At 49.5% G+C, this 18,117-nt stretch overlaps 1 protein-coding gene across 4 annotated transcripts in view; it reads right to left on the reverse strand.

Annotated features, from left to right (window-relative positions):
- SPEN (spen family transcriptional repressor) overlaps positions 1-15,338 on the reverse strand; it is a 65,661-nt gene extending 50,323 nt beyond the window's left edge. For all 4 annotated transcript variants that reach the window (XM_071798465.1, XM_065855399.2, XM_065855398.2 and 1 more), the window contains exon 1: positions 14,921-15,338. In XM_071798465.1, coding sequence (XP_071654566.1) covers positions 14,921-15,003 — 83 coding nt within the window. In that variant the 5' untranslated portion in view covers positions 15,004-15,338. The remainder of the gene's footprint in view (positions 1-14,920) is intronic.
- Between the last annotated feature and the right edge of the window lie 2,779 nt (positions 15,339-18,117).

Below are 18,117 nucleotides of genomic sequence, written 5' to 3' on the forward strand. Positions count from 1 at the left end.
CAAATACTCGAGCTAACGCCGCCCAGAAAGCACAGAAGATACAGAACATTGACGTAATATGCTCCCTATGTACCAAAAAAAAAATCACGCAGCAAATGTACAACCCTTGCAGGTTAATTTTCATATTGGGAAAAGTGTGTTTTGGCTGCCATTAATTAAAAATATATATATTTTTTTTAAATAAATCAGAAAAGGATGGGGGAAGGATATGACTGTATTCCACTGGTCCTAAATCATCCCACTCAGAGATGGCGTGTTTTAATCCATCCGTTATCCGGATACATAAATATACGCCACGCTTTGGCCTCCTGCACCGTACCCTTGACGAGCCCCGAGGATAATCTGCGACAATCGTCTTTGCTGAAAGCGAGGGAGGCAGACGGGGGAGGAGAAAGGGAGCGCGGAGCGGGGGGGTGAAAGAAAACCGAGAAGGAGAGAGCCCTGAGTACTCAAGGACAGCTGCTGGGAGAGGAAGGTTCGCATTTGCCGTGCCCCACCGCGGTCCTGTGATCACCCGCATCCCTCGGTCCCCCACCGCGAAGATTAATCTGTCTAGTGATCCGGCCCAGCCCCACCCGTTGGCGGCTCTCCGAGCTGCTCCCGGCTTGGCAGATGCTGCAGGGAGGAGGACGAGGGGGAGATCCGCAGTGCTGCATCACCAGACGGCTTTACCGCAGCACAATAATACAAGAAAAAAAAACCAACACGATACTTTTTGGAGGAGAGGCGGCGACACCACCGCGGTTCGTTATGCGGATCGCACGTTAAGGCAAGATGGAGGCGAACGCGCTCCGAGGAGCAACCTGTGTGTGGATCCCAAGGGACAAAAGGCGAGAGGACAAAAGACAAGGGGAGGCACCGCTGCGACCTTTGGAAACGTTCACAGCGCAGCTCTTCTCGACCTCCGCCTGGTATCTTTATACCTGTGCGTCAGCCCTTTCCAAAGAAGGCTGCTCCCCTTTCACAATCGCTGGCAGACCAAACGCACAACAAAGAGGCTCGTTCGCTCCGCTCCGAACATGCAGACCCTCAGGAAAACACGGCTTTTCGGTGCCTCTTCTCGTCTGCAACTCACGCCGATTAATAATTAGCTCCATTTTGTGAGGAAGGTGGATGAGGCTGTATTTTCAGAGGGGTTTGCAGTTCAGAGCAGGGGAGGACGTGCGAAAGCCGGCGTGTCACCGAGCCCCTCCACCAGCACAGCGCCATCGCAGCGCCCGCCTGGATACACACATCGAGCGGCCTTTTCAGAAAACATTAAAAAGAGTTGTTCGATAATCACCGCTCGAACAAAGCCACGCTAATCCAGCTTTTCAGACAAAGAAAAGGAATTCATAATTTCAGCATTATGGGTTTATTCACTCTAGATCAAAGCACCTCTATAATCAAGCAGCTGAAATGTCTCTGGGCTCTTGGCATGGCTGCTCGGCGTGTTCTCTGGCTCCCCGGCCCATCCTCCTCCTCCCTGCTCTTCCTCCCGTCCGGGTTGGGAATCGCAGCCTCCGCCAGGCTGGTTCCTCCTCCCAGGGGAGACGTGTCACCCAGGCACAGCCGAAACTGGCCCTCACCCCACAACCTTCCCTGGTTCCTCCTCCGTGGGAGACGTGTCACCCACACACGGTCAAAATCACCCCTCACCCCACAGCCTCCCCTACTTCCACACACCGCGGTGGCTGCACCCTGGCCTCGCCATTTCTAACTAATTAACCATTTCATCTCGGGTGCTATTCCCAAGAAAATGCATTTTAAACAAAGGATGGACTATGAGAGAGCCGGCCAGCAAGTATTTAGTAAACAAATGTTACCTTTTAGCTGCAATATTTTATAAACTGATGAGGATCTTTACAGGACGATATATACATGATAGGAAAAGGTAGGCCAAAACCAGGGAGATTTGTTTGTTTAATTTAAACTGAATCCCACTTTAAATCATAATACCTCCTTATTTCTCACGTTGAGCTCCCCCCCCAAGTTTGTAAAGACATTATATCCAACCATTTTCATCACCGCAGACTTCTGAAGGTCGGCTACATCCCTAAAACGCTTTGTACTTTTATTTAGAAGTCAGCGCAATGTTACGCTCCAGATCCCACTAAACGCAAGACACCTTGCAAGACCAAAAACAACACAGGAGGCTTTTAGTGCTTGTTTTTGCCCCGCTCATTAAGAGCCTGAATTGAGGATCAGGATTCCCTTTGACTAAAGCCAGATATCTTTAGCCAGCTGAAAAGCTCAGCTCCTTTTTCCGTGCCGCGCTCAACCTCCGTCCTCCTCCGTTGTTATATAAGCCAGGCAAGCCCCAGCCTGCATTATTCAGTGAAACGCTCGCACAGCTTGAAGCTCCTCTCGGCCAATCGCGTTCCTCTCGCTCTGTTGTTATTTCATAACAAAATTATGTGACCTGAAATAATACTTCTCCAGATGTCTGCGTCTCTTCTCCTCATTCCCAGCCCCCAGCCAGTCCCATACCCCATTCTGGGGGCTACTCCAGGCCTGTGTTTCCCTCTGCACAAACCATCTGTACATGCAGCTACTTCCCACCCATGAATATACAAAATAACAAGTCAGAAAAGCAGCAAAAAACCCACGGCACCGCAGTCCCCGCAGCGGGACACCGGCCCCAAATAATCCTGCTCACGGTATCACCAACTCACGGCACGAATCGCACCGTAAACGTCTCCCTCCCGCAGCACCAACACGCACAGCGTTAAATATTCACTGCTGTAAAAGCTGCGAAGCAATGGAAGGGGACTTGGGTCTTCACAGGGCATTTGCAAAGAAGGCACCATAATTGATCATGGGGGCATTACTATAATATATAAAATATACCATTTAATAGTCATAACATGCTTGGCCTAAGAAAAATACATACCACCAAGCTTCATATTCATCATAGTCACATACTTTACTTGCCCAGAAAAATATTTACATGCTTCTAAATTGTTTTCTTTTAGAAAGGCAGTTTCATATCAAGGGCGAAATGAGATTTTACCACCTTCGGACCTGAGCGGCCCAAGTCTTTGGAACTGCGCTCTGCTGCAAGTAATGCAGAGTATCAGTGGCAAATCTGACAGTATCATCATGTGCCTGGTATGGGAGGAAGATTTGAGAGCTTACAGATACAGAAGAATAATAAAACCTAAACAAAAGAGACTGAAAAATGCACAAACTGCATTATCGGGTTGGGGCTCTTTCATACAGGAACTGATGCAGGCCAGCAAAGCCAGACCATAAAGAAATGTGCACAGGGCTGGGATGAAAATAATGCAACTTAATGGAAATGGACCTTCATAGAAACAACAAGCTGAACTGCAGAGTCCTGGAAAATAACACTTAAAAATAAACTTTTAACAAACATGGGGAACTGTCACCCAATGAGCCACAATCGCTTGTCTTCATAGCATTGTCACTTAACCCAAGAGGATTTGCCAAACGGCATCTCAAATGCTTAAGGACAAATAGGGCAACGTACACATGGCAACGTATGGAGCACGTCCAGCAGCTTCCAGAAACACAACGTATGGTCTTGGCTCTCCTGATCTCCAGCTGCTACATCACATTAAAGATGGCTAAAAATAAGACCAATTAAACGCCTCTCTAATTCTACCTTTCTCAGCACAAAATTGCTGTTTCTATCCCAATAAGTCACCGCGAGCGTTCTGGATCATCAGGAGTAGGAACGCTCACAGCGAGTGACAAATCCACACCACACAAGGCTTTGAAAACCTTTTACTTTCCCAAAACCAGGCAAAATCAAAGCTCCTCATATCACAAGGAGCGCTGGTTTTCAAGCCATGCCGAGAACAGACCTTGTGACAGCAATGACTCAGAAACATGCCCTAATTACCCAGCTCCCATAATTTTCTAGATTGCAATCTGAGATGCTTTAAAACCTGTTTAGAGTGATCTTTATTGGCTCTGAGACCTTTGCGGGAGAAAAATGACGATCTTGAGGGAATTCTGCGCAGCTCTGCTCCTAGGAATAAAGATCTTTAGGGAAACCTCACCATTCAGGAGCAGAAACTACCAACCTGGTTCTGGAGCTCGGTCGGACCCTTTATGTGACGGGGGTGAACCCCACCACCCAAATTACCCCAACCCAGAGCACCCTGAGACTTTGCAGCATTCAGCAAAAGAAAAACCTCCAACTCTGGGGGAGTTTGTTAATGGGGGTTTGTTAACGAGCCCCAGCACGTGTTCCTGCCACACACCGAAAACAGCCAGGGCTTTGTCTACACTCGTAATCCCTCCCTACGAGATGACAAAGTAGGAAATTAAAAAGCCAGCACAGGCACATTCCCCGAGACTTTTGATACGTCTGTTATTTAAGAGCAACGCGCCTGACATATCAGATAGTCCAGCAGATAACTCTGTGCTGAACTAAGCGCTTGCTTCTTGCTTTACAGCTCAGCTGAATGCTCCATTTTAAGACACAAACTAAGCGTGATTTCCTAATTAAGACATTTTATTTATGTCTTTATTGCAAACTCACCGTTTCGATACCGCTGAGGTATTAATATACAAATTACTACGTACCACCCGAGAGAGAAAAACCGGAATATTTAAAACAATTTATTCATGGTTGCTACTGTCAGTAGCAGCTACTTCTTCCAACAGTCAACGTAGCAGGAAATTTTTCCGCAACCCCCGTTGCCAAAACATTTTGCCGCAGATAAGCTGTTCTAGCGCGTACGCATCAGGTGGAACTGGAATACAGATCCGCCTGCCCAGCAAGATAGAAATCTGTTCCACTGCAACACCCAACAACATCCAAAAGGACTCCTAGAAACTCTTCAACCTGGCAAAGACAAGCCGGGGAGACGAATCCACGCTCTGGATACTGGGATTAAATGAAGCTGTAAGAATTACAAATAAAAACCTCGGTGTGTGCTCAGCAACAGCTGGTGGGGCTGGTTTTGATCCCCCCGCCCCAGTGAGCGGTTCCACTGAACTCCGCGTTGCATCAGAGCTCGACCCAACCATCGGCAAGGGCTTAACGCAAAACCACCTGGCGAAAGTTGCGCAAACGCAGCCGAACGCCACGAGTTTCTCGTTCGCCAGAGAAGAGGCAGGAGCTCTGTCATTAAGGAACTTTTCCTCATGGTCACTTCTGTACAATTAAGAAGCATCAGCAGCAGAGCTTATTGGTATATACGTTATTAAAAATACAAGAAATCAAAGCGGCTTTGTGAGCAGAAATAACGAAGGCTCATTTCTTATGGATGCACGTCTTGAGGTCGAATTCTCCGGCGTCCAATAACCGCCGGTTCCCAGTGCAGCTTTTCCCACGCTCAGGAACACCTCGCTCTCCCATGTGGATTCTTTAATGTCTAATAAGGGTTGCACTCCCACTGCAGCTTTTCTCTCCATGGGGCCACTAATCAGGTCTCTCTCCTCTATTAAAACCGCTTGTTTTCACAAAACTCAAAGGAACGTTGTATCTCTGTGACTACGAATCCCCCTTTGCCCTGAAGTACAGCTGGAACGGGCTAACAGGTTCCAAATTGATTAGGGAAGATACATATGCATAACAAAATCACAACAATCTTGCTCTCCAAGCAGAGGAGAATAAGTACAACTATTCGTAAGAGCCTAAAGAGGTTACAAAACTTTGTAGACACTCGGCACGTTCAGCTGTGTTGTGTCAAGTGTGCTGTGCGGTGACTGTTCATCCTCCAGCCCCCGCAGATGTGCGGTATCGCGTTACTGCGCGCTAGACACAGAGCGCTGCCTTCCATCTCCAGGGCATTTGTTCTTCCAGCTTAAATCATCATCTGCAGATTTGCTTCAAAAATACCGGTGGCGATAGACTACGCTGAATGCTTCCTGCAGAGGGATTGCTCAAGCCTGTTCTCTCATGTGACTGATTTTAGGATTCGTTTGGATTCGATTTTAAGAACGCGCCGCATCACAACCAGAGGGGAATCTCGTGATTAATCAACTTTTTCCGTTCTCACATGAAAGGGTAATTCCCCATCTCGGTTTTGCTTCTCCAAGCCCTGCTTTGCATGTATTTGGCAGCAGATGGAGGAAAATGCGGAGTCATAACATTATGGTCTCCCCGCCATGCTGCGGAGTACTTTAAATATGTATCATCTTCAGGCTTTGTAAGTCCTGGTGTTCGTACTTCTCCAGGGAAACACAGACCTCTTCTCCAAGGCTTGTATGTCTTCCAGAAAATGGTATTTAAGAAGAAAACAGAGTTTATCTGCCTCTTAGACCATCCCAAACGACGGGATCGCTCTTCCACTTCGAACCACAGCTCAGTTTGAACGCGTGACCAGTTTGCAATTCAGCCAACAGGTCTGATAACTTGATATTCATTTCTGACAGAAAGCAGCCACTGATCCAAGGACTCACAGTCAACTCATAACACAAAGGAGCTCGCCTACTCCTAAAAGCGTACGTACGACCTTTGAAACCAGGCAAGAAAAAATCGTCCCACCGCCCTGAAAATGAAGTCAGTTCCCAGCCAGCCCAGCCTCCTCCACAAAGCCTGTATTTAAACCGGCCGGCCACTCCCGTGCTGCCCCACCAGTCACCCAAATACAGACGTCCCAATGTTATTTTGTAGGTTCGTGACTCACCGCTCCCATCACCCTGGAGAAAGTGCTCGTTCCTGTGACTAAACCAACTGGCAGCGCAATCCTCGGCATGAGCCAGGTGTCAGCCCAAGGAAACTCCATATTCCGGGGAGAGCCCGGCGCACGCTCCGTGCTTTGTCTGCAGTGACTACCTGCGCTCCGGGCGCTGGCTCCATAGGCGAGAGCTTAAAACTTTCCACAGCTGAGCTCCTTGGCCAGCTAGATTTTAATGGCTTTTCTTCTGATGCAACTCCAAGTCAAGGTTTTGCAAAGCAGAGCTGGAAACAGGCTGGCTTGAATGTCTTGGTAATGACGAGTGAGGTTTCTCAGCCCTTTTTATAAGAATTCAGCAGACCTGTATCTCTAAAGGAGGGAGATTCAGGCCGGACATGAGGAAGGAATTGTTGGCCCTGAGGGTGGTGAGAGCCTGGCCCAGGTTGCCCAGAGAGGTGGTGGATGAACCATCCCTGGAGACATCCCAGGCCAGGTTGGACGGGGCTCTGAGCAACCTGAGCTGCTGAAGATGTCCCTGCTCATGGACTGGATGAGCTGGTAAGGTCCCTTCAACACAAATTAATCTGTGATTCCATGATCTCGAGGAGTACGGGCCCTATCAGGCCAACAGGGTTCCTCCTGTACTTGAAGGACAAGCCAGATACACCATCCCATCCGCAACCCATCCCCACCACCGCCAGAAAAGCCGCTTCCTAATTTTACACTGTTTCTGGGATCAGCTTCGCCTTTAAATGCTTGTTTTCCAAAATTAGTCTGACACGAGGTAGACAAGAGCGTGAACTGCCACCACGACCGAGGGACTGCGCTCTCTGAATGGATGTAGAGGAAGAGATGCTTCCTGAGCTCAGCGGCTGCCAAAAACCAGCTTATCTCACCGTACCCACAACCAGCATATCACCTACAACATCAGTGCCGAAGCCGGTTTTATTTTTTAAATGCAGCAAAGCCTCTCTGCTACTAATACTTCCAAGAAGTTGCTTTATGGTTAAGAAAAAGAGCAAAGGTTTATTTAAACTTTGATTACAATGAGGTTACTGTGCAGATCGTTAGCTGTCTAGATGCGTATTTAGCTGGCTTTCCAAGGGCAGTGTCGCACACACACAAGCACAGATCCTCTGAAATTAAATCAGATGTTGATTACGTATACAAGGGAGATACTTATCCATCCTGAGCTTTTATCCTCCTCACAGTTAGGATGCTAATGAGACCGGAAGACTTTTTTTCCTCCAAAGACAACTACTTTAAACATACAGCTCAGCAATTTATTTCTCTTATTTTGCCCTATTAACCATCACAAGTCACCCACAGCTGCCACAGAGGGAATGTCTAAATGAGCCTCTATGTGCTTTTCGGCAGCAGTCGCTATTAATGAGGCCAGGAGGTATTCGTTGGAGTGGATGGACCACGGCTCGGTGCTTTGTGCTGTGCGGAAGCCGGGAGCATCTCACCAAAAACACGGACACCACGGTCAGGGAAATCTGCGCCAGGTCAGTAAGTTACTCAACGAACCCACGGACAGAAAACACGACCAGCTCAGCTTTGTACCTGGAGGAAAATTAAAGGTCATTCACCACTTGCTAAACAAGAAAAATAATTGACAACATGGCAACAGTTTCTTATTGAGCCAAAAGACGATTTCAAACCCGATTTTGATTTGGTACCTGATCACCTTCACTACAACAACTTGGTCTGAACCCAGTTGTGATGTCCTACCACGTCAGGGGATAACAAAAGACACGCAAGCTCTTCCGTTGGGATGGAGGAACACACACAAGGTGGTATTGTCTCCATCTGAGAGCCAGAGCCACCAGCATCCAACAGATCATCCATCCACGCTCCTTCCAGAGATCTTTGGACTCATCTGGCACTTAAGTGTTGAGATGAGGACACATTCAGGACATTGTGATGAGATTTCAAAGTCCACACTTTGGATACAAGCATGCTTATAAAAAAGTGCTCTCAATTTTACATTGCTAAGCTTAACTACAAGGGGACGAGGAAGGAAGCAAAAAATAAATCGCCCTTTTGTTCTGAAAAGACGCCTGGGTCTTTAAACAGAAACCCATCATTAAGACCGACCGCAGCTCTTCTCCCGTGATCAGTTTGTCTAAGCGGAAAGCTGATGTTCCTTCCACATCTTGATTCTGCTGCATTCTCACCCAAGTCATCATGAACACTTGGATCTCGGACAAGGCACAAATATACAGACTGCGGTACAGAGCCAGCCACATCCAGGGCTACAAGATACACTTCCAAAAATTCCATCCCAAGGAGGATGTTGTTTCAACCGAATTCAGAGATGCCGTCTTCATACTCAACCTAACAGATCAGATTGCAGCAAGCCCTGGAATATATCCCAGCGTATTTATGAAAAGCCTGTAACCATGTTTATTCTTTTATGAAAGGATGTTATCTTCCCGCTGCAGGATTTTACAGATTGCATGGGACGATTACGCAGCGTTAGCAGGTTAAACAATAACTATGGAAATGCAGAAACCAAAGCAGTTGCTGGGTTTAATTCCTCGTACAAGAGTCGTCACCACATCTTAATATATTGCTGCAGAACAGCGTTGGAGATGGTTTTTTCAGACTCGAGGAGACCAGAGCTGCCATTATTCACCAGGCAAAACCTCTCGCGGGTCCAAGGTGGGAAACACTACGGACTTGTCGGCTCGAGCAACGAAAAAAGCAGCTTTTGTCTGATTTTCATTAACTGGTCAAACAGTCTTTAGAACACTACGAAGACTCGTGCAAAGGCATGAGGCTGGTTGTACACTGTGAATTTCCATCGTCAGGCTCATATTCCTCCCACGAGATTTCTAAATCGGCATGCCGAAGATGCAGCTAAACTCAAAATCTTATTATAGAGACTAATCATACTTTCTAGTTTATTCCTCAGTTCATTGTTGAGGAATGTTTGCCTTTGCAGTATTGGGTTTCAGGGCGTTCTCAGACATCAGCAAATTCACCGAACTTAATAAAAAACACACGACAAAACATCTCACAAGCACTTATTTTTGGTAGCTACCAAAATAAGAACGTATCCACCCCACCAGCAACGACTCTTCCGAAACCTTCAGTAGTCTAAAACCAGCCGAGAGGGGTGAGCCTCAGTTTTACCCCTTCCCAAACATCTTTTTTTGATATTCCTTATTTCTCAGGTGCATCCTCGCATGCAGAAGGCATCTCCTCCTCTTCACTAGCTGACAACAGCGTGAAACCACCACAATGGCAGGACAGCCAGCGGTTGTCACACAGCAGCTCACGAAAGCAAACGTCCCCAGGAGCCCCAGGTTCATCCTGACTCACCGACTCATCCAAAATCTGAAACCCATTTGGACATTTACTTCCTTTTCAATGAAAAGCCGGCTAGCGCCACTTCACCCTCAGCAAAGATGAGGACCTAATTTTGGACACACCTTTAAGACGGCAATAAGGTCATTTGCCGGAGGACTTGGCGTGACTTTCTGTCCTACGAGAAGCAAGGAGGGAAGAAAACAAGTCAGAAAGGCTATCGCAAAACAAATTTAAGCCTTTTCTCATCCCCTGTTCCAGCTTGATGAATGAATTTAATAGCCCTGTAAGCCTCGTGAGGACTGGTACGTTCTCAACATGCTTTCCCGCAGTCTGGAAGAAAGGGCGCTGGGATTATTTTATCATCGTACCGAAGGCGTTTAGGATAAGGGTAAATAGCTACCAAAAGCCAACGCCGCTCCGGAGCAGCTCAGCAACAACAGAAGCTGCTCTCATCAAATCACAAATAAACACAGAAACTTCAGAGAAGAACCAATGCCAGAAAAGCTCAGCAGATGACAGAATTTTCTAACCAACTGACACCATCTTATCTAACAGGGCTCCGTGTATGAAAACACTTAATAGAAGCTTAGTCCAAATCTTTGGGGCTTTTCATTATGTTTCGTTGAAACTTTCACTAGGAACCAACTGAGGCTCAAGCGGGACTCGCCTGGTGTCTTCTGCACCTCCTGATTCTGGGCAATTAATTTAATCCCCTTGCCCTAATCCCCCAACCAAATGTTCTCCCATCAACTTCTTGGCTTTCATGTGCAAAATTAAACATTACCTTTGGAGCAGATATTTGTAAACCGTGGCGCAAACAGGTCCTGATACCGCCCCATATTCTAGATGTTGCTTCAGGAAGACGAGGGCATGACTTTTACCTTTCTCATCCCTTCAAAGGCTCTGAACTGAAAAGGTCTGTACCTGATCTATGAAAACACTGTCACCTAAAAATTATATAAATCCAGAAAACAGGAACAGTTCATTCTGCAGACTTCTGCGTTTTCTTAAAATAAAAATACCCCTGGATAGAGATCTCTATATGCGAAGCTGATTCAGTGCAACCATCATGAGTTCGCATCCTAAGTGATACCCAAGAGCTATTACTCGATTAGAAGCAATAAAAGCCTGGGAACATATCTGACAGTTTTACTAGAAAAAATAGAGCACTATTACTTCCGACTCGAGCCCGTTCCTGCGGAAAGGCGCTGCGAGACCTGCCGCTGCCATTCGTGGGAAAAAGACACAGGAACGGTGCCGTCCTAGCAGAAATCACCCTAAATACGCAGCGAGATTTTCCGAATCACCGCTCTGCCCCACATCTGAGAGGAGGTGACCAAAATCCCGCTGCCTCAGTCCATCGGGGTGACACACAGACACGTGTAAACCAACCAAATGTTTTCTAGAAGTTATCGAAAACAAAGCCGCGTTTGCCCGTACAGCAGTTTTTTGCAGAGCAATTCCTCAGGGCTGTTGTGTTTAAAACACAAACCACTTCAGGATGCATCTGCAATTTATTTCTAACTGGAAAGGTTTCCTGGAAGTCAGGGCTTCTCCTGGACTTGGTCATAATCCCCCCGCACAACAGGAGATGCCATCCCAGAGTCACACGGCTCATAATTAAGAGGCTTTTACTCCTCTTGCCCTTTAAAACACCAATAAACAGACAAAGCTGTGTTCTTTCAGATAACTGGTAGAAAACACAGGGAAAAAATAAATATATGGAAGGGCAGCACTTGTGCTGGGGACAACTGTTACTATATTTAGTCGCCTTGTTCTGCAAGCTGCCGAGCATCTGTTTCAATGATGGTGAATGACTTTTTTTCCTGCTAGTTAAGGCAGCATTAATTAGACGAACTCAAACGATTGCTGCCGCTGCTTCTCATCTCCTAAAACAGAGATTCGCTGCTTATTCCAGCCTAAGAGCCGACCTCCCGTCCTGGCACCCATTTGCTTTTGTATCCGGGAATGCCTTAATAACTCATTAGAAAGTTGGTTTTTCAAAAGGGAGCATCTGTGCAGAAGTACAGAAAGCCTGCAACAACTTGTTAAAATGCACATAAAAATCATTCCTTTGCGATCCCCTTTAATACCAAGACAACAGATTAAGAAAAAGGCTTTTAAGGGAAAAAATAACACTGTCACGTAAGCCGGTGCTTCTTGAGACCAGGTTCAGTATTCTCTCATTTGAGAGGAGAATCTGTAAGCAGAGAGTGTTATTTCAATTCACGCTGAACAAAACCCATCAGGAACGTTTCGGAAAAAATAAAATGCACTTTCTGCAAAACACCTCTCTCATTTTAACGCCTTCCTTACAAGAATTACTTGCGAGACTGCAAACCCAGGCAAGATTCCCACAGTAAGTGGTTAAGTGAAGGGGGAGGAGGGAAGCAGCAAACCTCTCCGCCTGAATACGCCTGTTGGGTTCGGACTTTTCCAAGTCTCCCTTAAATTCCTGCTCCTTTAGAAACAAAATGGTTGTTTCTCAAACTTGCCCCTGCACCAAGCCCGCTTGCATCCAGGCTTTAACATGGAAATACCAGTATTTCCTCAGCAAAAGTGGCAAAACACTCCCGTCTGTGGGGCGCAGGGAGGATTTAGGGGTCACGCTATTCCTGGTCACCACCCAAGATGAAATTTTAGGCGATATTTCCCCCAAATTCCTCCCCCAGCTCAGCCTCCCCACACTCCCCATGCTGTTCTCAGGCTGGGGGATGGGTGGGAACTGGGTTTCGCCAAGCACGGCTCCATCTCAAAAGACTTGCTCTCCAAATTAAACCATCCTTTTCCAAGGAAGGAGCCTTCGCATCCCACCTCATCGCCTTCCCTATGGATCTATACCCCCCTTCCCTATGGATATACCCCCACCACACGCAGTCCTTGTGCAACGTGTCCCTTCCCCCAGGCAGCACCAGCATACAAAGGAAGCCTCGCTCCATTGTCCACCTACAGCACCTTTTAAGTCGAGCCTAAAACACCCGTATTTTGGGGTTTACATCCCCAAAAGGGTCTCAGAGGCTGCGTGTCATCCCCCCCATGCATCAGTAGCTGCACCTGCATGTTTTGAAACATGTTTTAACCGTGTTTACTCGCCTGAGATCAGCCTCATCCAAACACGCAAATCCCGGTTAAAAATCACATTTGAAAAACGGAGAGAAACCACAGAAACGAGGGTTGAAAAATCTCCTTCCCAAACTCACAAAGGTAAAACCAACCAACCAACAACAACAAAAAAAAAGGTAATTAACAATTCAGCGCCTGCCATTTTTTCCCATCCATCTCTAAGCAACAGTACCATAGCAACTTTTTCCCTGCTTTAGTACATCTTCCAAAAGCAAGGAGGACCGGCCAAAATAAGACCCAGGAATCTCAGATTTCCACTCCTGAGTGCCTATTCCCTCAGCCAGCCGTGCCTGGAATTAAACAAAACAACCCCAAAAACCCTGCCTTTGTACAGCGCTGGCTCACGCAAGCTGGACCGACGGACACGACAAACCCCCCCGAACGCAGCATCACCATCCCGCGCTGGTGCGGACGAAGCCACAAATTTTAGGTTTTGGGGAAGGAAACAACAAAAAGGGAGAAATGCAATTAAAATCAGGCAATTTCTGAGCGCTGATGATGACGAGATGGGGGTTGCTGCTTAATCAGCTCAGGCCGGGGGATGCTGGAGACCCCCGGGGTGACCCCAAACCCGCCGCCCCAAACCGGGGGCCCGGCGCCATTACAGAGCCCGGTCGGCACCACCCGCGACCCCTGGGACCGCGGGTTCGAGTCCCCCCGGGGCCGCTCGGCCACTCGGGGCCGCGCGTTCGGGTCCCGCCGGCCCCTCCGCAGGGCAGAGCTGGTGGGGACCGACCTTCCCCCGCCCGCCGCGGTGTCACCGCATCTATTTTTCCCATGGTGACTCATTATTAAGGACGCTCCGTCATTTTTCCAACGCAGGAAGATTAAAGGAAGCTTCAAAATTCCTTGTTTTTAATGGGTGGGGGGGGGGGTAAAACAAACGGGGCTGAGCAGCCACCCTGGGCTCGCTGCCTTCTTTTTCCCCTTAAAAATACAAGAAAAAAGCTTCCAGTGTGGGGTGCCGGGCATCAACTTTGTGCATTTCCCGAGGGAAAAGGTGTTGCTGAGGGGGTGAGGAAGAAGCCTCCTCCTCCTCCTCTTCGTCGCCCGAAAAGACGAAGGAAGGAGGAAAAAAGAAACACAACCATGCAAACAGCTACTACTTCCTTATGAGCAGGATTAATTTATGCAAGGAAAAAAAAAAGGGAGGAGAGGAGGAAAAAAAAAAAAGCCAAACAATATGAGTCCAAAGCGCTTCCCGCGTGGAGGGATCCGGCGTTTTCTTAGTGGGTTTGTGTGATTTTATTTTGTTTTAAAGTCACGTTTTTGCAGCTGCGGGCGCTTCGGTTCCCACCGTGCGCTGCACAGAGCGGGGGGGACGCGGCATCCTCGGGGTAGCTCCCAAAAGAGGAAAAACACAGTAAAAAGGAGGGGCAATAAAAAAAAATAATAACAAAAAAAAAAAACATAACAACACAACAAAGCTCCAAACGTTGAATAATTAAAAAATAAAACAACGGAGAAGCAAAATGGCCAGGTTGCCTCCGACACACCGCGCACCCCCTCGGTGTGAGATCCACTCCGTGCAGAAAGCCAAGCTCCGACACGCTGCTCCTCGGCTCTTTTTCCCCCCCCGAGTTATTTTTAGCGGTTATCGGCGATCCCGCCCGGCTCCCTCCGGCAGGTCCCCCCGGGCCCGTCCACGCCGGCGGCCCCGGCGCGGCCGATCCGGCCATGGCGCGGGGTTATTTACAGCCGTTCGCTTCTCCTCCTCTCCACAGGCCGCGGGAGCCGCCGTTCCCCCACATTCGTCCTCTTGTTTATTTTATTTATATCTTTCTCTCATTTCCACCGATAGAAGGGCCTCCCCGGGGGCCGGGTGTGGAGAGCACCCGGAGGCGCGGGAAGAACCAGCGGGGACCCCCAGTCCCTCCCTCCCTCGCTCTCTCCTCACTCACCGCTTGAAGTGCTCGATGATCTTCTCCTCACGCACGTTCTCCGGCAAGTTGCCCACCCAGAGGTGCCTGGTTTCCCGGACCATGCTGCGCGGCGCGGGGCGAACCCGCCGCCCCTGCCCCGGCTCCCGGCCGCCTCCCCCCGCGCAGCGCTGCCGGCCGCCGCTCGCCGCCCGCCGCCGCCTCCTCCTCCTCCTCCTCCTGGCCGCCCTCCGCCTCTTCCGCCGCGGGGCCCTGCCGCCCTCAGCGCCGCCGGCTGCCTCCTCCCGTGGCGGCGGCGGACGACACCATCCCCTCCGGGGGGGCCCCCTGGCTGGCGGGCCGGCAAGCGGGCGGCGGGCTCCCTCTCCGCCGTGGGTTTTCTTCCTCCCTGACTCCCCCCGCCGCGGCCCTCGCTTGCTCGCTCCCGCTTCTTCTTCCTCCTCCTCCTCCTCCTCCTCCTCCGGCAGCGGCAGCGCGGCGCCCCCCCCCCCCCCGCCGCCTCCTCCTCCTCCTCCTCCTCCTCCCCCCCTCCGCGCTCCCGCTCCTCTGGCGGCTCCGCTCGCTTTTCCCCCCCCCCTTTCCCCCCCCCCTCCCTTTCGCTTCCTCGCGCCTCTCGCAGCGCCACACGGGGGCCCCCGCGCAGGCGCACTGCGCCCGGGGGCGCGCGCCGCGGGCGCGGAGGCGGAGTGCGAGCGCGCAACGCCCCGCTCCCGTTGCTGGGGGGGAAGGAGGGAACTGCGCATGCGCGGGGCGAGCGCGCACAAAGTGCAGGAGACGGCGCAGCGAAAAACGGGTTACCGTGCGAAAGATGAAGGGGTTGCACTGCGAAATGAAGGGGTGCTGTGCACAAATATAAAGGGGTGGCATTGCAAAATAATATGGGGGGGTGCGCTGCAAGAAACGGGGGGTTAGGCAAAAAATAAAGGGGTCACATTGCGAAAAATAAAGGGGGACTGTACTGGAAAAATAAAGGGGTTCCATTGTAAAATGAGGGGGTGCTGTGCAAAAAATAAAGGGGGGGTGCACGGCAAAAACCAGGGGTCGAATTGCAAAAAATAAAGGGGTTGCATTGAAAAATAAGGGGGGTGCTATACAAAAAATAAGGGAGTTTTATTGTAAAATGAGGGGGTGCTGTGCAAAAAATAAAGGGGGGGCGCGCTGCAAAAACTGGGGGGCTTTGCAAAAAAATAAAGGGGTGACTTGCAAAAAACAAAGGGAGTGCTATGCAAAAAGAAGGGGAGCTGCATTGGGAAAAATAAAGGGGTTACATTGAAAAGAATAAAGTGGGGTGCGCTGCAAAAACCGGGGGGCTATGCAAGAAATAAAGAGGTCACACTGCAAAAAGTAAAGGGGGACTGTATTGGAAAAAATAAAGGGGTTGCATCGTAAAGTAAGAGGTTGATATGCAAAAAATAAAGGGGTTACATTGCAAAATAAAGGGGAGCTATGCAAAAAGTAAAGGGAGGCTGCTCTGCAAACAAGTGGGGTGCTATGCAAAACAGAAAGGAATTACATTGCAAAACAAGAGGGGGGCTGCTCTGCAAAATGCAGGGGGTGCCATGCAAAAAAATAAAGGGGGTGCATTGTAAAAATAGCTGTATAGCTGTGTTTATCAGTAATGGCTCCAAAGTTCAGCGCTATAGGCGGCCCTGAGCGGGGTTGGCGGCACTGGCCGTGGGGAGGGACGTCACCGAACCCTCATCACTGCCTAAAATTCGCCCCTCCACCAAAACGGGGGAGGCCACATCGCAAAAGCAGCTCCCACTGTTGGGGGAATTTGGTTGCAAGTCACCCCCTCTTTTCCCCCACTGGGTTTTTGCAGAGCTCTGTAATTAAGACGGGGTGAAGAAAAAGCTCGTTGCGAGTATTACTGATGGCAGAATGAACCGGCTGGCGTGTTGTGCCCCATCCCTGCTCAAAATGCACCACGGAGCCAAGGGGTTTTCAACCCGGAAAGTCTCGTTTTCCACCAAAACGTGCCTCCGCACGGCTAAAAACCCCACCTATTTCTATGCCCGAAAACAAAGATACCCAAACAATTCCCACGGCGAGATTCTGTTTGAGGTCAGGGTAAAACCAACCACGCACCCAGCACCACTCGTACTTTCTGGTTTTTTGAAGCCGGGCAGCTGCTTTCACCCCAGATTTCGGTATTTTCCTTGGCCTGAGTGCTTTTCTATCCATCAAAACCACCTTTATTTGTTGGGGCAAGCGGCGCTCAGCTTTGCTGCCTTTGCCATCCGAGTCCACCTGGAGAACTGGTCAAAGTCACGGAGTCCTGGGCGATTTAACAAACGTGCAAATCTCTTGATTTAATCAGAGCTCTGACGCACGTCGACTCGAGCCTCGGTGAACCCAGCTCTGCTGCGGCTGCTGCCGGCCCAGCCCAGCCCCGTGCCTCAGTTTCCCCAGCGATGACGCCGCTCTGCCAAACAGCTCCACCGATTCATAATAAAAACCCCAACAACTCTTTGCACGCAAAGTCTGTTATGAGAAATAAATGAGAAAATGCACTGCCGACGTGCTCCACCAGCGCTTTCCGCAGTTCTCCGTGGAAATGGGCTTAACGTTGTGTTTTCATTGGTCAGAAGCCCAAAGAGCCATTGCTACGTGTCAATACCTTCGATTGCGGAGAGGAAGAAACCCAAACCACGCATCAAATGGCGTTTCGATGCCAAATTCATCCTTGCTGTGACGGTGTTACCAGGGTGGCAGCTCCGAGGGACACGAGAAACCCACGGCTCCTGCCATGGAGACTCATGCAGGGTCACGGCTGTCACACCATCGGGAGGGACGTCCATGGATCGCACCCAAACCATCGACTCTGCTGGCAGAAGAGAGGATTGAAATGAGCACTTTGGGGGCTCCGTTTGCAGGCGAACCAGCTGGAAAAGGAGTGCAAAACCCAACGGTGACGCAAAACGAAACCCTGGACCGTCCTGGTGGTTTTAACGCGCTTTGGGGGGAAACTGTTCTGAGTTGCAACGTGAGACCGCGCTCGGGCGATGCCGCTGTAACCGGATCCCTCCAAGGTGTTATAAGTATTTAAAGAACATGGAGCCAGGCTTAGAGAGCAGAGCGAGCACGAGGCGGCAGCCAACGCCGCCCTTGTCACCACGGACGGGACACGATTTCATGACAGCCCACTGGTGGCAACACGAGGAGCAATACACAGGGACAATACACAGACACACGTCCCTGCGTGTGACCCTTCCCAG

The sequence above is a fragment of the Patagioenas fasciata genome, chromosome 23, assembly GCF_037038585.1.
Source record: "Patagioenas fasciata isolate bPatFas1 chromosome 23, bPatFas1.hap1, whole genome shotgun sequence".
Lineage (NCBI taxonomy): Eukaryota > Metazoa > Chordata > Aves > Columbiformes > Columbidae > Patagioenas > Patagioenas fasciata.